General features: G+C 43.3%; 1 protein-coding gene across 3 annotated transcripts in view; it reads left to right on the top strand.

The window, feature by feature from the left end:
* The window catches only part of CREB5 (cAMP responsive element binding protein 5), a 381,389-nt gene that overhangs the window by 248,119 nt on the left and 111,827 nt on the right, over positions 1 to 21,443 (top strand). The window contains exon 1 of one of the 3 annotated variants that reach the window (XM_081079477.1): positions 9,480 to 9,691. The exons of the other annotated variants lie outside the window; for them this stretch is intronic. Coding sequence (XP_080935603.1) covers positions 9,645 to 9,691 — 47 coding nt within the window. The 5' untranslated portion in view covers positions 9,480 to 9,644. Of the gene's footprint in view, positions 1 to 9,479; positions 9,692 to 21,443 lie in introns of those variants that run through there. 3 annotated transcript variants of the gene reach the window in all.

Raw genomic sequence — 21,443 nt, 5'->3', positions numbered from 1 at the left:
TGGAAGCTTTCCTCTTCTGCCAACCCAGAGCTCCTCTGAGTAAATTGAATGTAAATAGTCTCAGGAGGTGTCAGCATGAAAGGGGTGTGATGGCCCCTGGCTAGAAAGGTCAAAAGTGACCAAAGAAAGGCTTAAGAGGCCTCTTTGCTCTTGTCATATCCATCGTTATTTTTCATGTTTGCTGCCCTTTATCTCTTAGAACATTACCGCCTCTTGTTGCAGCATTGTTTGCCCAGACATTCTGCACCTCCCAAGGCTTTCCCTATTGTCTGTTCCTTGGGTGTGCATGCGGTGTCTGCTTCAAGCGCTGTTTCAGTGATACTAAGACAGCATTAATATGACAGAGAGTTGGTCAAACAGAAATGATACAAGCACTATCATTGTAATTCAGACACTCAATTCCCATTTAGCAGAAGATGCAGTCTTTGATGACTCACAGGTCATGAGCCTCATTCCCCGTCATCGGTCACTCTTGTTTTTGGGTCTGTGGATGGACTGCCACTTTCTCCTCTCAAGTGCGTATGGCACTTTACAATGTTAAAAAATAAAAGGCTTCTGAAAAACTTTTATAATGTCTTTGGGAGGAAGTGATGGATAAAGAACACTGGAGAAGGGGGCCCTGTGTAGAATTCTGTAGCGTTCTACACTATGCAGAACCAAGACCACTGTTTGATGTTCAATTAAAGTTCTAGTTGATCACCAAGTTATGCCAAAAGTGTGGTGGGCTGGTGTCATGCAATACACTCTTCAGTCACCACTAATGTTTCTTTCCCCTTCCGGAAGCCCCCTCCCTGTGATTGTCACATTAAGAGACTGGGAATATTGCAAAATAAACATCTGGAAACATTGATAGTAAATATAAGAGAGGAATGCTTTGCTGAACCAGCCACAGATCAGGAAACCCTAATCTTATCAGGGGTCCTGGACCATAATTCCATAGTCTGTTTAGATGGTGTTATGTTACTGTGAACACGTATGTTTTATTTCCATCCATTGTAGACATCCTGCTTTGGAAGAGCCGCTGTAGCCGATATTTAAAGGTTTGATCATTTTAGGGCAGATGGCTATACTTTTTACCTTAAAAAATAAGAGGTGAAAGAAAGTCACAGCTCCATTAGAGCCTGAACAGCAGGGAAAATACCCTTATATTTATATTTGTTTTCTTTTTCTTATTTAATTATTTTATTTTATTTTTATATTTCTGTGACCACAGGATGACCAGCTAGAATTCAGTCTTTCTTGAAGTGTAGCCTGTGGATCACTAGCATCAAAATCTCTAGGAGTTTTGCTTACATACATTTACTTAAGCTCCATCTTGACAGTTACAAACTTTGTGGGAGTACCTAGAGATCTGCATTTTAATCTATTCTCCGAAGATTCTTAAAGTACACCCAGTCTGAGAGCCAGTGAGCTAGAAAAAAGCTTGGGTCTGCTGGTTGTAGTGCCGGGCAGGGGTCGCCTTCAAGGCCCTGAGATGCAGCCATATGTGCCTGCTTTTCTTTACCTGTCAAAGACCATAACTTGAAGCTTAATACCAAAAAAAAAAAAAAAAAAAAAAAAAAAAAAGAAGCATGTTTTTGTTTCTGTTTGTGTTTCTTGAGGACTTTTCACCTGGGGTCCATGGTAAAAAGGAGGGTTCACAGTTTCATAAAATTGTTGCTCGAGAAAGGCATGTTCCCACACCTGCTGAAAAGCACGCTTTCTAGTTTGGGTGAGTGCTAAAAGAAAGGAATTGGACACTCACGTGGGCTCAGGTGGTGCTCGACTCTCACTTTCCTTCCTATTTCTGCAGATGTCAGAGGAATTCTAAAGTTGATGAAGAATGAGAAATTTAGAATCTTTTACTTCCAAACCCAAACACCCCTTGGCCATCATAGTATCTATATTCCCTCTCCTAGAATAAACAGGACAAGACTAAGTTATTTATAAATCATACACTACTCCACTTCTGGAAATTAGAAACATATGCCAGTACATATGAAAGTGTCGCTGCGATCGTTTTCTTAACGTTTAAAGCTGACTTGCAGCACAAGGCAGGATTAACTGCACCTTTCTATCAGGGATTCTGGTGTAAATACAGATATCACAGTCATGTATGGGCCTGAGACGGACAGTAGAATGTGGAAGTGGGTTTGGAAACCAAAATATTATGTCAGCAGTTTTCTCTTTCATTTATTCTCCCTTATCAAAACCAACTTTTTAACTCAGAGGCTCTGTTCATAAAAACATAGATAATTTCATTTGGAAGGCCCAAGAGCTTCATGTTTGGGGGTTAGAAAAAAATTCCTCTCATCCCCTCTAGGCAGACGTGTTGGAGGGCTCATGCTCCTTGCAGAACCCTCTGAATAAATCAGTGCTGGTGAATTTCTCTGCTCAGAGGAAGGGGAGATCAGTTTTAAACACACACAGAGCCTACAGCTGGATTCTCTGTGAAAAGAAAAGAAACCACAAATATGATTCCTGAATGTAAGCCTTCCTTTTTATTTCTAATGCCCTGAAATCTCTTCAAATTCATTCTTACTTTTGTAGTTGTGTGGGTTTTTTTTTTTAATTAAAAAATATTTAACGATGAAAACAGCCAGTAGATATCTTTTCAAGGCTACTATCCAAACAAGTAAGTAATCTTTTTCAGAAAGCCTTTTTGTACAACTACAAAGTATTTAGGGGCAAATATTCAGGAAAATAAAAAACCACCCCAATGGTTTGAATTTATAATATGCAAAGAGATAACAATCCAAACATGAATTGTTAGCAAATGATGACCAGGTTCTGGCAGGCATACATTTTCCTCCACGTGAAATGAGGAGACCCATCGAGAAAGGAGCCTCAGATGAGGGCGCCGGGAGAGCCATCGGGACGAACGTCTCGGTGTTGGTTCAGAGTGCAGCCCCTGACGATATTTCAGGTTGTGGTGGGGAGGTGCTGGAGGCCAGATGAGTGGTGGGAGGTATGCAATACCATCTTATCCCCTGAGACAGGTGACCTACATTTCTTATATTTTGGGGTTATGCCATAAAAATGGTCTGTTCTTCTCTGCCTCTACTCAGCCCTCCTCCTCTGGAAAATCTCTCACCAGTCCATGAAGCTCCTAAGATCCACAATGCCCATCCTGATTGCCGGGGCTCAGAACGCTACTTGGTCTGGACACACAGATTAACCCAGGTCACCAATAACCGATATGGAAGGCGTTAGTGCACTGATGCAAAATAGTGAGGGTCATGGTCACATCACTGACTTTGGCATTAGACAACTTTTAGTGCAAGTCTCAGCTGCACAAGGTCATTTAGGCAGGTTGCTACATCCCCTGGGTGAGTTTCTTCATCCATAAAATGGGGATAACGAAAGTGCCTATTTTATAATAGTGTTACTGAAAAGATTGAAAGGAATTAATGTTTGCGAGACACCTAATACAATGCACAGCACAGACTATGTGCTCAATAAATGTTGGTCAATGATGACACATGTAGGCATATATACCAGGGGAGCCAAAAAAGTATACAAGTGGACACTTTGGTCAATGTTGCTCAAGCAGTAGTTCGCTGTAATCAGAAGTGTCTGGACGCCGATGGTAACCACTTTGAGCACCTCTTGTAATTGAGAAGTTAAACGTGACTTGTATTCATCTTTTGTTATTGGTACATATTGAGTATTACAGCTTTATACAGTTTTCCTTTCTTAACATGCGCATACATTTTTTGGCACCCTCTGTATATTCATGTATATGTATAACTGTAAACATATATGTATGCATGTAGATACACATATATGTGTATATGTTCAATAAGACAATTTTTTAATAATAGCTACAAAACATGGACAAATACAAATTTTTACAAATTCTAACAGAAAGAATGAGAAGGCCATAATCTTGATGTTTCACACAAGCAACAAATATAGGAGAAAAAAATAGAATGGCAAGCTGAAGGATATGAAATTGAGAAGAAGGAAAGACTGATGAAAGTGGCACTTCCGTGGAATAGTTTAGTCCATTGCAGGCATCACTCCCTTCCCCCCAGCTGGCCAGGTAGGCCCAGAACATCTCCCGATGTCATTCTACTCATGAGTACACAGAGAGTAGTAAGTCTTCACCACCCAGTCCAGGGCCTGGACTAAGGGAAGCAAGTGGGACACCCATAGCTCAACATCTAACAAGGTGCTCACTGTAGGGTTGTGTAATTGCCACCTTGTACTTTCATGCCCCTCAAGGGTAAGCACCTCCTTGAATTTTGCACTCTCAGCACCCATTTGCTCCACCCTCAACTGGCTCAGTCTTTGTCTAAACGGACAGTGGGTTATAACCTTGGGTATCCACAGAGCCTGCGGCAGGGGCCTCTTTCTCTCACTTCATCAGTCACCTACCTCTCCCGAGTGGTACTGCTCCTCGGCCAGTCCTGTTCAGCTGCTATGCCATGTCCTGGCTCCACTTACCACCAGAACATGAACGTGGTGCAGTCTGGCAATACCATTAGGCTTGGATCCTAGGTATGCTTCTACCTACAAATGTTTGAACTTGCTGTCCGCCACCATTATTGGTTGTGTTCTTCCTGTAGTCCCAACCCTGAGTTGTAGGGACTGCTGGTAAGAACTGACACCAGCATTGCGTTGGGGGTGTATAAGTTCTGCTCATAGTCTCCCTTTCCTTAGGGTGTCTCAGCAACCATGCGACGAGCACCTCAACCAATAGGAGAATGTCTGTTCCTCTCACCTCAAGTTTCAATTCCCTTGATGATTTCTGTAGGAAACTGGCAAAAATAGTCTAGTGTTATCTACCTTGATAACCTCAGGGTGCTCATTCTGGCATCGCTGCCATCTGGATCCAAGAAAGGGGGAACAAGAAGCCCTTTAAGGACAAATGGCACAATGCAGGGATGGAAAAGGCTCCAGCTTTTCTAGATGCTCCTGATCTTAAGGAAGCCACAGGAAAAGTGTGAGTAAGCATGCCAAAGGGAAAGGGGACTTTTAAGAGGGAAAATACTTAGGGAACACCAACCCACCTATGTTGCCACCACTCCAGGTTCAGCTACCTTTCTTGAGGTTCTACTGTGTGTGAATCAGTCACTTTCTAGGTACAAAAGATACCGAGATTGATAAGCCCAGTCTCTGCTCTGAAGAAACTAATGACTCCTGAGGAAGACAGGCAAGGAAATGGGTACTTCCATAATTGGCTTATTGCTGGGATAGAATCTGGTCCAGGATGCTTCGGGAGCCCAGAGAAATGGACACTTCTACCTCAGCCTGGTAGTCCAGCAAGGCATTCATTGAGAAGGTAATGCCTGAGGTGAGGAGTGTATTCCTTCATCCACTTATTCATCTATTCAACAAATATTCATGGAATGTCAACTGCCTTTCAGACACTGTGCTAAGTTCGAGTGATACATGGCATGCACATTGTAAAGATGGAGAAGTTAGGAAAAGAAACCCTATAGCAGACAGGAAGCAATGATGCTATTTTAGGGTTAATCAAAGGCCTCTTATAACCTCCCAATACTTACCCCTATGCCTCCATCACTGGCGATTCATTCCTTTGTCTGAGTCACGTTCAACATGGCCACTTTAGAACATTAACAGGTTTGACACAGGAAAGGCTAGCAAGTTGCCTGAGGGTACTTGGTGCCAGGGCTGGGATGCAGGAGTTGTAGAAGGCACACCATAGAAAGAACCAAGAGCTGCGCACCCCTTGTTTACTCTCTGGGAGTGCTTGCTGGGAGCTGGTGCTGGCAGGCTCAACCATCTAAACCAGCTAATCCCCCACAGTTCAGGATATATGCTGCATGGGTTCACCCGGGCAGCCCCTCAGCCTCTGTCCACTGTGAAAACACGGGACACCCAAGTTGAAGGGAATGCTGAATGACAGCACGTGGGTGTGCAGTGGTCTGTGACCGGAAGGTTCGCTGGAAGCAATTTACAGAGGAGGCCTTAGAAAACCACCTGGCTGGTTATTGTAAATTAAAAAAGGAAGAGATGCCACTTTTTTCTGAATAATTTTTAATACTAGGTTTATGGCTGGGTCCATGTGATAGTCATTACAGCTTATTTAACTCTGAAATTATCTGGCCCCTCTAACTCCACTGGGACTATGGGAATTATGGGTTAAATTTTAAAAACAATGTCTGAAAGAAGATGATATGCTTTTCCTTGAGAAGAATAAATTCAAACCCTAAAGAAAAAAAAACAACAGCTCTCTCTAAGAAGGATGGTTATCGTTTCTTATATTTGCTGTGTGTTTCCATAACGTGTTTGAGCTCAGAAATTCACCCAGGCACACACAGGTTACTTTCATCAGCTGTTGCGTCCTTCAGTCCTGAAGTCCAAGTTATGCCTTTCCTCGTGGGTTGTTTTGGAGGTCATCCAACCGCGTTCTGAACTCTGGGCTTGAATCTCAGAGGTTTGCACTTCTTTGGAGCCGAACATCGTCAGGAACTGGGAGTATGTGAGTGAGTTACACGGAACAGCTGCGTGGTACCCACCACCCTCTCCCCAAGGATGACATGCTTTGAAAGGAGGGTGTTGTAAGCATTCCTGAACAAGCCAGCTAATCTGGAGGCCTCGCCTGTTGGCTGGGGGCTACTTCTAAGAAGGCTCCCACTGGAATTACGGCATCTTACAACTCCTATCTGCAAAGCCCCCCTTCTTCAGAAGAGCAGTTAGGACATGGAGGAGGCTTTGGGGAAGAGGCGACAAGAGGGCCAAATGGGTGAAAAAGGAAGCTCTGGAGTCTGAGAGGAATTTCCTTTTGGGAACAGGATATTCTCTATCATTAGCTGCTCACAGGAAGGAAAATGGGAAAGCACAAGTTTCTTTTCAAGGGGGCGAAATCCAGTGGCCAGTGAAAATGCCTGATTTGGGATGGCAGGGGGCAGAGGAGGGGCATACTTACGTTCAGACCGGCAAGTGCAAATGTAAATACTCAGATACTCAGACCCCTCTGAACTCTGAAATTGATTCCAATTCAGACCAGCACTTCAAAGAAGTTTTATTGGAATGTCCATGTGTCCTGGCACATTGTGAGCTTAACAGCACCGTCACAGATACAGGGCCTTGGAGTCTGGCTGGGTTCTAGAAGCACCAAACCCACTGGCCACATCACTCCCTGATCAGAGACACACTCGCCCTTCCTCCTCCAGACAGGAACAAAGATGCTGGTGTATGAGCGGTCAGCGCCTGCCTATGGCCAAAGCTGTCCTCTCCTTTGTGACTTTCCAAGGAAGGCACGGGAAAGATACCTTTCCATAATCTTTATCTACAGCACAGGGTCTCTTTTACCTCCTTCATGAAAAACAGAAAAAGCAGGGGGCCACTCACTATCAAGCAATTTAATCCAGGCCCTTTGACCTGGTCTAAGAAAAACCCCAGAGAGAGCATTTTCCCATTGAGGTTACAGGACGATCTCAATTTGGAAAACTCCACCACATATCCACTGTGATATGCCTAAAAAGAATAACATAAAGAAAACATTGAAATATGAAAACCAAGGCAAGTTGTGGGGTGTGGAGAACGGAAAATGAAAGTCTTCAGCTTTATATTAACCAGCACGGTCAGTGGCTCTTATAAAAAGGAGAAAGTAGTTTATACACAATGTTGTCAACCTGCCTGGAAGTAGAAAGGCTCGCAGGAGCGCAGGAAGGTTTTGTTTTATTTATTCCCTGCATCAGAAGAAAAATCAATAGCTGCTTGGCGAGTCAGACGTAAGTGAGTGATACAGGCCACTGACACGGTGGACCCGACTTTATAACAACCACATTTGCCGCTGTCAGGCCACGGGCTTCAGTGGCGCCAGCTGTAATTACGGCTGATCACCTCTAATTCAGAGCTGCCTGCCTTGATAAAGGTGTCACTGGAGCAACTGTGGCTTCAGCGTCAATTGGGGATGTCACGCTCCAGGGCAGACAGCTGGAGAAAGCTCTTCCCCACCCCAGCTCCCAGGGGCAGGGAGACTGTTGGGCAAACCTTGCTTTTTTAACTCTTCACCTTGAGTGTTGATATTCCCTGAAGCTGTGATTCCAAGGGACTCAGACTAACAGCTCTGTGCCCTAACAGCAGATATCTTTAATAAGCTAAGAGATGTCTCTGAAAGCAGTTTGAACAACCCTGGATACAAAGAGACAAATGTCTGTATCACCTACTTGATTCACCGATCATAAAAGAAGGGAGAGGCAATAGACTGTGGCAAAAAGCTATGATAAATTTTTAAAAATAAATGAATCTCAGTGCCATGACTTTCTTCTGCTTTTGTGGTATTTAAAAAAAAAAAAAAAAAAGAACATTTCTGGTGAACTTCCCATTTTTAAAACATTTTTCTTTCTTTTTGAAAGCGGCATGAAGGGTGAGGGGAAGAGAAAATGGAGAGATGATAGAGAGTTAAAAAGCCATACTAACAATGCAATCAGGTGTCTGAACTGTTCTAGGTAAAATCCTGAGCAGGAGAGGTGTAAAATGGGGGGGGGGGGTAGAATTCCACAATTAAAAGGGCTTCACTGTCATTTGTGAAGGATAATGTTTGACCCCCCCCCACCCCAACACCCCCAGGTTGTTTTGCCTCACCCTGTAATTAAAAAAGAGACACACATACTGTTTGTTCTCCCTGCATCCCTTTAAACCCGCAGACAGCCACACAGCAGTAGCCCGCCCCACCCCCAGCAAGTGCAGAAACAGACAGCCTGTCTTCATTTACTGGGGGAACATGTTCTAATTGTCCCTCTTGGTGGACAACTCACCTGAGAGTGGGGGCGCTAATCTCAGAAAGACAAACTTTGCGTTTGGCAACGGGGGTCCTTTTCCCTTCCTCACCGAAATGAGTGACTGATATGTGCCAACAGAGAAGTAACTGTGATTTCCCAGTTCTTGGTGGCTCCCGACGCAGGCGCGTGTTTGGCCCAGAAGTGGGTTTGCCCTTGCTGACAGGGGGGGTCAGATGTGAGAAATCTCCGGAGGCCTGGTGGTTGGCATTCAGCAGCAGAAAATCCCATCCAGCTCCAGGAAAAAAAAAAAAAAAAAAAAAAAAAACGGCCGTGGGCCTCCACGAAACCCCGTGTCACCTGGTTGGAAACGTCAGTCTGGGCTGCTAACCTGTCTTGGTTATTCATTCATACTCAGTCCTTCCAACCTGTTCAGTTTCACCCATCTCTGCTTGTGTCTCCATTGCTATTTCCCTTTCTCCAAACAACCAGGCATTATTGTATTAACCAGTTTTTTTTTTCCTTTTTGTTTTTTATTTTATCGGAACCAGTGGATTCCTGCCAGCAGAACTGCCGGTCCCTCTCCGAGTCCGAGGCAGCTGCTGGGCCATCCCCAGGCGGCACTGTTTCCCCCTCTGTTTACACGTTTCTAAGGGCAATCACAACGCGAAAGGCTCTCGGAGTCTGGAACTCGGCCTGGGGCTGTTTTGGTTACATTGAAGTTTTTGCTTCAGTTCTGCCAGATTTAAATGGTGACTTCACCAGCATTGAGCTAAAAAGGAGAAGGGGGAGGAGGGCGAGCCCAGGAGAAAGAGAGCAAGCGAGAGGAGAGAGAGCCAGAGCTTGGCGCTCGAGCAGGGCCAGCGCATTACATCATCGCTTGGCCTGGAATCAAGTGGGAAGGATATGACTCACTCAGGCTAGTTAAGCTTTGGCTCAAATTCTACACACACTCATTCCAGAGCTCTCATGTTCTGCACCTCAGGAGGGAATTCAGCCTCAGTGATGTCCATGAGGTTTGTTTTTAATTTTATTTTCTTTTTTCTGATTTTATACCTTTTTTTTTTTTTTTTTTTTTTTTTTGCCCTGACCGCCTTCTTTTCTTAGTCTTCGTCCTCCTCCTCCTCCTTTTCTTTCTCTTCCCCGTCTCCCCTTTCTGCCCGTCTTTGTTTCTCCTCTTCTTCCTTCTCCTCTTTCCCCAGCCCCTCCGCGCTTCTGGTCCGGAGGAGGCATTTCTTTTCACTTTGATAAGAGTTTTTGTTCTAGTACCGCGACCTGAATGAGTTGAACCGGGGCCGGGTTGGGCAAAACAAACAGAGCCAGGCAGAGCGACAGGAGCAGAAAGGCCACAAATAAAAAGCGAAGCGAGAAGGAGCAAACTCGGGCGAAGTTTCTTTGCTGCGGTGTCGCTCCTAATCGGAGGAGACAGGGAGAGAGTTAAAACGCAGGAACCAATCGCTTCAATGGTGATGTAATGCAAGAACCTCAGGGCAGTTAAGTAATGTGAGATCGAGGGGGTCAGGGTTGCAAAGCATTTACCTGCTCTCAAGGGGTTTTCAGTTTATTATCAATTGCAGTGACTGTAACTGGCTTCAGACTGCAATCTCTAATTATTCACAGACACCCCTTTTTTATCTTTTATTATTAAAAGTAAAACTATATTATGATACTTAAAAAAAAAACATGATATTATCACAGCTGTGTATTATTTTCCACCAGGATTCTCTCTCTCTCTCTCTCTCTCTCTCTCTTAAATGGCTCAAAAAACGTTTGGCTTTTCATACAAGGTCAAAGTGAAGTGACGGTGGGTGTTGGGGGTAGCTTTTGGAGTGTAACTGGTGAATTGCAAGTGCCGGGAAAACTATTTGGTGTATTGTGTTGAGGATGAAGGGTTGTGCCGTTGCGTTTATTACTCAGAATATAATGTAGGTTTTTGAAAAGTGAGGCGTATATGAGCCTCAGAAGTAGCTAAGCCTTTCACCTATCATTTTAGTTCATGTGAACGGCGAGTGTGCAATTTGCTTGAGAATTTTAAAGTTCTGTTGTTTCACGTGACAATCAACTTAATCCAGTGCTATCTTTAAAGCTTTACTGTTCTTGAATTAATGTTAAATTGATCAGCTGCGGTTGTGGGAGGGATGATGAAAACTTTTTGATAGGTTGGTTTAGAAACAGCTAGTTCATATTTGTGAGTAAGGAATTAACCCAAAATAAGTTGAGAGAGGGGCAAATGACATTCTTGATGCTTTAAGGACCTAGTGTACCCAGAGAGACTTTTACGTTTTGACCACGTTTCTGTGTGTTTTGTAATATATAGTTAAGTGCTGTGATGCACTGCCTGGGCTGTCTGCTTTCTGAAACCATGCGACATTAGGGATAGTTCTAAACTGAAGCTCTCTACAATTAGGGAGCCAGCCACTGAGCACGCTACCCCTGACTCCTGGCTACTCTGAAACTTCTCAGGCTCACTTAGCTTAGATCTTCATATCATACATCTGGACGCATCCTGAGGCATGGGACACACACCTGCTTATTGAATGCGTGATTGGGATATAATTAATCATGGCTTTTTATGGATCTTCTCCCCTCTCTCCTTTTTGTGGGCAGAGATGGAAGGGGGAGGGTAGTCAGAGGTAAATTTTGGAATAAACAGCCTGATGTGCTGAAGGTCAAGAGGCCTGAGTGCCAATCCTGATGACCTTGAACAAGTCACTGAAACCATCTGGGCTTCATTTTAAAATGAGGGAGCAGGTGAGCTGGGCTGTAAGCCCCTCCCTCACATGTGGGACCAATCTGAGATAATCTTGGGAGTTCTGTGTCTGTCCCTGTTCTATAAAAGTATTGCTAAAAGGTATTTGGTATAGCTTTTCAGAGAAAAGTACATTTGAAATCAAGATGAATTAGTGCCTTAGAAGAAATGAATGGGGAGGGTGAAAAGGAATGTCTTTCCCCGTTTTGAAGGTTGGTTTTGGGGTTTCCTTTTTGACCTGAAGACTTCTTTTGTGGTGAAATTCTTAGTTTTCAAATGCTTCCTGCAAGGAGTCCTCAATGAGAGATAATTGCCTAGGTGAGTCTGTCAAAAGAGTGGCAGAATAGGCAAGGGTCCACTTTATTTATCTACCCAGTAAACTTTTCTCAAAGATCCCACATATCCCTTAGATGCATCAAATTGTGCTAAAAATGCAGAAGACATTTATGCTTCATTCGCTTATGATGCAGAACCATATTTGTAATGAATTTATTCCCCCCCCAAAATAGCGTGACTCCTTGATATGTTTCTGTAATTTCACAAAACTTAACTTTTTAGATGAGATTGAAGGCAACATTTTAAAACCTTCAAAGAACATGAAAGGCAAAACTATATGTGCTTTTTAGAAAGATAATTTTCTCAAACAATATCCCTATTCTTAAGCCAAATTCCAGGGTCGTAGCCTTATTGTAAAGTATGTATTCACGGACCCAGCTCAATTTTGCATAGGGAAGGAGGACAACTATGCTTGTCTGTGGGGGTGGGGGTAGTGAGGAGTTACCAAGAGCTGAAATGAAATCAGTGGTGAGGGTTATTAGTCATTGGGCAAAGTTTGATGAGTGCCAAGTGTGTGCTTGGGACTTTTCAGGAATAAAGAGGGCATGATATCTTTTTTTAGAGCATTACAATTTATGTTGACTTGGCTGTGACTTGCTCACCCATAATCAGAAATGTCCTGCTTGTGACTGACAGAAAGGCAAAGCCAGGAGCATGATCCCAGGTCAGACTTCGGTTACCTCACTTCATCCCCACAGTAAACTAGAGGGGTACGAGTCATTAGCTCCATTGTTCGGTGATTGTTTTGTTTTGTTTGGAGTTCGATTTTTTTGTTTTTTCATTATTGTTGTTTTTTAAATTGAATTTTTAATTGAGATAATTGTAGACTTATGTGCAGTTATAAGGAATGATACAGAGAGATCCTGTGTACCCTTTACCCACTTTCCCCAATGGTAACAACTTGCAAAATTATAGTACAGTATCACAACCAGGATATGCCGTTGACACAACTGCCATTATTCAGCTTCCCCATTTCACTTGTACTTGTGTGTGTGTGTGTGTGGTTTTTATCCATGGGTCAGATTTTTATCCTGAGGGTCAGACTTGCGATAGTTCACACAAGCTCTAACCCCTTAAGTCAGCCCACACTAGGTCTAGTTCACCATCACTGACAGACTTACCAAGCACCATCATGACGGTCAGGGGCCTAATGTCTGTACTTGTCATGGGGAATCTTGATGACATGGTCCATGTTTTATATTCCCTTGGGACATGACCTGCGGGGCAGCTTTGCTCTCTGTAGGGGTCCCTGGGGCCATGCCTCACATGTTAGTATGTGAAGGGGGAGGCAAGGCTTTGAGGGCACAATAGAAGAGGCACCTATCTATTCCCTCCGTATGCCAGACACAGAGCAGCGGAACGTCAACTGTCCACGCCTCAGCTTCACCGTAAGCCACTTGCTGAACTCAGCATTCTTCCTCTTGCCCTCACATTTTTTCCCTTGTGGTCACATCTGTGGCATGAAGAAAGGGGATGACACCAGGAAGGGAGGCATCTATTGATCAGATAAGCAGTGTGTGGCCTCCTGAAAAGAGCATCATGGCTTTTGGTATCAAAAGGCCTGGGATCAAATCACTCTTCCACTTACTAGTTCTGTAACTTTGGCAAGCCACTTAACTTGTCTGTGCCGTAGTTCCTATCTTTTTTGTGACATGAGGACAACGGAACCTGTCACGTGGAGTTGTGAGGGGTGGAGATACGTGGTAAGGCCCCTGGCATACAGTGAGATGACAGGAACTAAGTCTTAGCTGCTGCCACCGTGAAGATGGCCATACGGGATCCTCCCGGTGGAAGTCTCTGCGGCAGGAGACTGATTTCAGACTCTAACAGGGCATCTTGTTCCCAGCATCACTTAGGCTTCGTCCTTCTCTTGCCTCGCTTCTCATATGCCTTTTTCTAATTCAGAAAATCAAGCAGGGTCTGAGATTACGTCAGGTACTAGAAACAGAAGTAAAAATACCGTTCTCATTAAAGTGAGGCGAGAACTAGTACTGATAAAACCTGCCAAATTTCCAGTAACCTGAGTGGAGGGAGAGATGCAAACAATACGGGTTGGAAAAAAGACCCTGTGTCCCCATTCATACTCAGCTGTGGCTTTGTGAATGAGAAAATGAAGTGAAATGGAGATGAGTGAATTCAGTCGTGAGAACTGGATTCCATTCCTGGCTTGACGAAGGGAAGTTTGTATTTGCCATCGCATGTATATGTAACACAGGTCTTTAGTGGGGTGAGGCTGCCTTGTAAGGTTGCTACCTCCTCTCATATATCTTTTCTGGTCATAAAAATGATGTCTTAGAGATTGAAGAATAAGGGATTTCCAAGGTGGCGAGGGGGAAAGTGTTATGATGGTGAAGTTGGTGGAATTATGTCAGAGCAATGGGGCCCAAGGCTTTAATCAAGTGTTCCATTCTAGGATCCCTGAGTCTAAGCTGGAAATGGACGCTAGGCTGTCTCAAGCTGTGGGGTAAAAATATCGTCTCCGATTGGACTTAGTATGCATTAGTCAGGAAGGCCAGGTGAAGGGGCAGAAATTCACGTGGACTTGAGGGTAAGTCCTGTTGTGTGCCTGACAGAAAGTAGGGTGGGAAAATCTGGAATTGCACTTACAAAAAAGAAGAAGAAGTGGATGAAAGATGGACTTCTCCTTTCTGCTTTCTTTTCATTTGGTTTTCTGGGCTTCTGACCTTCCAAGGGGACTCATGGCATTGAATTGCAGATGGATGGATGTATGAGGACTTGAGGCAGCCTTGAGGCAGCCCTCACAGCACCAGGATACGGGGAATAGCCAAGAAAGGGAAGGAAAATACGTGGCATTGATAAATGTGGGCCGGGCCAATAAAACTTCTGTGGTCCAAATGTAAGTCTGTGATTTTTCAACAGACTTTGCAAGTCTGATGAAAATGTATGTGGTGAGCCTTGGCGCTTTCTGAGGTGTGTATTTCATGAGTTGGGGTTGCAACAACAGCAAGTTCCTTGCGTCCTCACATCCTTGAAAACTGAAATTGACTTGTCTTAGCACTCCAAAGTCCACTGCATAGTACACAGACACTTTATAACAAGCCCATACATCTTTTTTTCCTGTACCTACTCTGGCAGGGGAGCTCACTTAATGATTGATGAAGCACCACTGTACCCAAGAAGAATTAATCAATAGTTCACCATCACTGTGGAGAGTGCGACAGTAGTTATGCAATAGCCAAGACTCATCTAGCTATCAGCAGTCTTCCTTTTCTCCACATGCTACCAAAAATTGAATTCTACCTTATCATTTTGTTCTTTGCCGTCTGGAACAACTGGAATAGAACTGGAGGTGTCCAAAAAAGCAAAGCCTGGAAAAAACAATAAGGCTCCAAATGAATGCCAAGGTATCTATTAATGCATAGACTCAATCACTCATCTTAACGGGAGATGGAAAATGGGGCCAAGAGGCTATGTGTATAAGCTGGAATGCCCAGCTTATACACTTAGGAGCCTGCGAACTTTTATTTTTCCTTTTAAATCAAAGATCTCTAAAAAATTGTAGTCATGTTGAGCTGGCCACATGTGCTCACATGGCAGAGACGCCAGCTGGGCCTCTTGTAGCTTTGTGGGCGTGGTCACCCACTTGGCTCTGTCCCTGCCCTCAGTGGGGCCCTATCACTGCTAAAGGAAGGTCTGCAAAGCTAGCTCAGCCCCTTTACGAAGGTGGAGCCTGTGTATTCAAAGTCAATATGGCCCATGTGATTGCGTCGTATGACTTGTTTTGGAGTCAGATTGATCTGTGTTCAAACTCTGGCTTTGCCACTTGCCAGCTGTATGATTTTGGACAATCTGTTGACAGTTTCTAAACCTCAGTTACTTCATCTATGAAATGGAATCCGTGAGACGGTGACTGTCATGCACTTAGCATAGCAAATGTTGAGTTCATGTTAGTTAGTTATTAATGGGACCAGGTGACATTTTGGGAAAGTGTTGGGCATCGAGAATGTAGAGAGAAGTACTGTCCGTTAGCAGTTCCTTCCCAGAAAGGTAAACTGAGTCACAGAATTTAGGTGAGACTGTGAGGGAAAAGAGAGATGGATAGAGAATCATAACACTGGCTCTGAACTATATGACCATCTCTTCATCGGTCAGATAATTAGGTTTAATGTCTCAGTTTAAATCAGTTTATTTCAGCACCAAGAAGACCCATGTCTTTTTTCTCACCCCTTTTATTTAAGTAGTAGATTTCTTTTTTAGACAGCATTAAACAAATTTTCTTTTGCATTTGCCTCTTCTTGACCTTCTTATTTATCTTAATACTTCAGTCAGCTCAGCAACACTCTGCAATAAAGGGCTGATCCCCTTTAATTCCTCTGGAATTAATCATAATGACAGCAATTATAACAAACCCATTTAGTATAAATGCAGATGTAAATTACTTTTGCATTGCATTTTACCTTTGGTTTTGCTCTCACCAGCATCCACCCAAATATGGATCACACAGGGGCTTCTCTGGCCAGATTATTTTTCTTAATTCAGATCTTGCCCTAGCTCAGTACATGACTGCTTTTTTTTTTTGCCATTTCCTTCCATCCAGGGCAGAGAGGAAGCTCCAATGTACAGGTCACAGGGAACGTCACTTGATTTGGCTTCACCCTCACCACCCAGAACTTCCTTAGCAGTAGAATAATAATCCCATAATTCTAAATGCATTGACAGGCAGGAACCTTAGAGATCCTTCAGCCCAACCCATCCTTCTTACAGATTCAGAAATCAAGGCCACCCAAAGATGTACCAAATTATCTGGTATCATAAAGCTATTGAGTGGCAGGGCCAGGACCGGCCTCTGATGCCGTCAAGAACGCATTTCCGCTCTGCCAGGCTATCAGGCTTCCTGGTGCCAGGAACTCCACCTTCTTACTCCAGTTTATGCTTCTCAGACCTCTTTTGTGCTTTGGCTCCTGGCGATGGTGGAGTGAGGAAAGTGCAACGAAAGACTTAGATGTGCTGGGGCACAGAGGACCAAGCAGCTTTGAGAAGCTGGGAGTCATTCAGGCACCTGGCTGTGCAAAACCTCCACCCTCTGGTGTACAGGGAGGGGTGGGGAGGCTGACCAGACTGCTTGCTCTCTGCCTGCAGCCTCTAACTCCCTGGTGTCTAGTTAGTGGGAGGGGCATGCTGTCCCGGGCCTAGAATGAGATGGGGTAACCGTCCAGGAGTCAGGCTCTCTTTGCTTCCCACCGCTCTCTCCATTCCTCCCTCTCTCAGCAACAGCCCTGGTGCATGTCGGACGAGGACAGAGCTTGGAAGCCGCCCCAGAATCAGCACCCACCCACCTGCAGGATGTGACCTCTGGGCTCTGAAACTAGCTGCTTCCTCCCTCGCCCACCCCACCTAGGGAACAGTTTTAGACCACAATTCCCAAAGCAGCCCCACTTTGCACTTTAATCCCAAAGAGACTCAGACACTTTATGACCACAGAAAACTTGTCACTTCATTACGATCCTGAAAAAAGAGAGCAAAGTGTAATTCATAGTTGTTTTAATGACTTTGCATCCTTACCCATAGAGGCAGCTTTCAGCCGGCTCTGACATCTAACAGTGTGACGGGGGCAGCAGTTTTCATAATGCCTTGTCACAAGATTCTTCACAGACAGTTAACCCGAGTCATCTTCCCACAGTAATTATCCAGGTGCTGTACTACTTGGCTTCCTCCAAAGTCTCCAAAGCTCCGTTGTGTAGAGATGAACTATTGTGCCTCCCGACCTTGAAAAGATGTTTCTAACTAATTAATGATGGTTAAGTGCTTGAAGAATGCACTTTGGAAATATGCTGGTGCTAACATGTCTGGGTCTCCCCCACACAGTTGCACTGTGTGCAGGTCGGAAATTGTTCTTGCTGTTTGTAAATCATATTAAGATGACTATGACCCTTGCTTTTTTCACCTGGGTATCTATGTGCTCCGCCCCCATCCCTGCCCCACCACCCATTCGTTCTTTGCCCATTTCTCCCAGTCTGTGTATTAAGCCACATTTGGTAAATAGGCCAGTGATTTGTAAGATTTCCTCCTTAAGATGAGAAGGATCATGTTGTGTCTTTCCACCCATGTGGTCTGTAATGAGGCAAATTGAAAACTGCTATCGGCTAAATTACCAGTAAAAGACACATGGTTTTTCTGTATGGTAAAGTAGTTTTGAAAATTTTTTGCTATGAGCAACAGTAAGAAATATATTTTATTTCGCAGCCCAATATACTCACTTGTGAATGTTTACATGAGTGTGTGTAGTTTGATGAAACAATATTCCATCTTTCCTGTGTATAATGTTCTTGGATATCTTATATTCTATTCATTTTTCTAAAATAGTAGTCACATCAGATTAAACTGATTTCACTAATTTCTCACTATTATACCCACTCATGAATTGCAGCCTGAGTTCGAAAAGCATCGGCTTAGTGGAAAGGTCACTGGAATGCTGAGACACTGTCAGGAGACCTTGGTCAGAAGGCCAGCTCTGTCCCAACTCCAAGATTCCTTCCCTAGACATCAGTTTTCTCATATAAAATTAAGGCATTTGTTTTCAAACTGAATTTACCCTCAGAGTACTTTTTAAAAACCCTCTTCTGTGGAAGACTAGTATGGAAAACAGAGCCCCAACTGCCCCTACCTTCTTCCTTAACTCGTCCTTACCCAGGAGCCCTTGGAACGCGATCCAGAAATTACTGGACTAGAAATTTCAGAAGTCCCTTCTAGTTCTGGCGCTCAGTGATCATTATATTTCCTAGGTAATAGATTTATCTAATGAAACACACCCGGTTTTACTTCCCTTGATTCTGAGCTGGGATTCACAATTGGGAACCTCTAGAATCAATGGGGATTTTCGCTCTAGGACCATAGTTCTCAGTTTTACCACTTGTTCTTTGGCTTCATGGGATAGGATTCCTCAGGGAAAGAAGGAGTTTGAAAGGCCTTCGATAGATGCATGGCAGGCAGACATGTGAGGACATTTATTTATGTCACTGCGTCTGCTATTTTCTTGCCTCCTAAATTCAGCAGGTTCTTGATTTTTAACACAGCTCAAATCATTTGGCTTACAGCTGGTAAAATACAATTCTCTGGTTCTCAGAAAAAAAGGCTTTTTAGACTTATAAAAAGAGAAGCTCATAAGACTTCTTGAACATCAAATAGCTCTTACAAAACACCATTTTGATGAGTTAAGTGTAAATGAATCAGAAACATACGGATTAAATTTCCCTTGAAAGACACATGGGTTTAAGAATTAAGGGGGGTGGGGGAGTGCTTGGCAAGATGGATTTCAGGTTTTTGCCAAACCTCAAAATGTTTGAAAAATGGTTTGAGACATTTTTACTGAACACAAAATGCCACGGAGTTCACCCATCCCAGACATAATAGCGAATCTTTTTGACAACAACTTTATGACAAGAAAAAAGGTCTGTGGTGCTTAGCTATTTTCTCAATTCGCCTTCAACCCCCTGCCCCCACCAAAAAAAAAAAAAAAAAAAAAAAAACCTTTTATAGGGCTAAGAGAACTGTCTGATTGACAAAGTAAAGTTTCAAGTCAGGCAATTACCAGAAAATCACCCCACAACTTAAAAACACTTGAATTTTTTTCTCCATACTACCCAAAGTCAATTATGCCATTTTCTAAGTGGAATAATACACTCTAGGGATACGCAGTATTTGCTATATTTTATTCATTGGTGTCTAGAGCAATGCACAGATATTCTAGTCATTTGTATGCTATTACAATGCCAGCTTCTTTGGAGATGGAAAAAAATGCCCACTACAAGCAAACGGCCTGGAGAGAAATGTCCAATGGTTTATTAAAACAACCACAGTGTGGAAATGCTATATATTTTAGAGGCAGGGCATGGGTTGAGGTTTTCAAGCTGCTAGGAATGGTCTTGGAAACTTGAATTCTGTTATAGGTTCTTTATTTCATAAGCTATATTAGGACTTCTCCACACTTCAGAAGTCTTGCTGGTGTGATGAAACTCGGGAGCAACATATTAAGGACACATGGACCGATTATCTTATGAGAGTTGTGCATCTTATGTACTACATAAGTACTCTCCAATTATTTTTTATTGCCTATTCCTGACAAAAGCCTGACACTTTTACAGCCTCATTTTTCATATACAAAAGCACAAGAATGGGTTTTGAGCTAGCTGTCCCCAGCAAGTGAGGGAAAGCACCTGGCTGAGAAGGTTTGGGATGGGCCATTTGCTTTGTGAAACTACCTTCTCTCATGCCCTTGTTTCATTTTCATATTTAAGCCAGGACTACCAAGGTTTGCTTGCCTGCTTCCTTCCTTCCTTCCTTTCTTCCTCTCTTTCTTTTCCTTTGAAAGAAAGGGTGTATTCAGTGACTGCCAAAGTCGATTTAGAAATGAGGAGACAACACCGTACTTTTCAAAAGGTTTTAAGTCGATGTAGACCAAAAAACAAAGCCATCTTTAAATCTATGTATTTTAACTCTATGCTGGAAGTAATGGGAGAAATCTATTTATTGTCTTGTTAGTGTAGTATCTCACGTAATACTTTGAGGTAGGACTTTCCAGGAACCCAAATGAATCTGTTGCAAAAGGAGTAACCCAAAAGAGAGAGTAAATATCACAGGAAACACAGAAAACTCCTTTCAGTACCTCCAATGCAAATACGACATAACAAGGATTGTTAAAATATACCCCCGCCCTTATCTCATAACTATGCATGTTTATTGAGCTCAAAGTAAGAAATAAATGAAAATTAGAACTACTGGAGAAAAAACTGAAGCATACCCACTTTCTGTCTTACAAAGGGCTTTAGCATCAGAAAAGGTTGGGGCAAATTCTCGCTCCCTTTTTACTTTTTCCAACACAGCTTCATATAGGATAATAGGGCCAAAATGAGCCCATTCCAAGGTGGGACCCTTTGATTCTGAAAAATACTGAGCCCCTGCCCAGAGCTTCCAGTACCTACCTCCCTGCCACATACCCTGAAACTCTTTCTTCCTTTTATTCCAACACCCTCTTTTTCAAAAAGGACCGAATTCTTGCAATAGAGTCTATCCAATTGTTCTCTTAGTTTGTAACTCAGCCACCTACAGGAAACACTGGAAAATCAATTTAAAAAATTCTAAATGGATGTAGTTCCCAATTTGGCATCAGCCTAATTGGATGCACACCAGATAGCATCTATTTCTAGATAGGGATTGTTGTCACTCCAAGGGATTGTTTTCATCTCATGTTAAACTATGAAAAACAGTAATTTTTTACTATCTTCTCAGCCTGTGTTGCCATTCTTTAACAACCTGGCCTTGCACAGATGGTGAGCTCAGCTTGGAGCCCCTACCACCAGTATCCCCTCTCCCTCACTCTCACGCACGTACGTGAACACACACACACACACACACACACACGTGTGCACATGCAATGCAGGACTATCTTCTCATCTTTCCTGGAGCATTTCTGTCTCCCCTCTTCTAGGACCATCCCCTGAAACCCCCAGGGTATTCAATATCACTTGGGGGGATTCTTCCATTACACCCTGAACTGACTTCCATGCCTGGTCTGTTTTCCTGAATAGATCATGCATTTCTTAAGGAGAGGCATGGTCTTTTTTATTCACTCAGAACACAGTTCCTGAAACATAGCAGAGCTGAGGAAATGGTTAAAACAATAAACTTACAAAACAATTCCAGTTGGATCGAATTTTGATGGAAGC

This window comes from Rhinolophus hipposideros, assembly GCF_964194185.1.
Source record: "Rhinolophus hipposideros genome assembly, chromosome: 18".
NCBI classification, from domain to species: Eukaryota; Metazoa; Chordata; class Mammalia; order Chiroptera; family Rhinolophidae; genus Rhinolophus; species Rhinolophus hipposideros.
The sequence above is the reverse complement of the archived record's forward strand: the minus strand, read 5'-3'. Positions and strand labels throughout refer to the sequence as shown.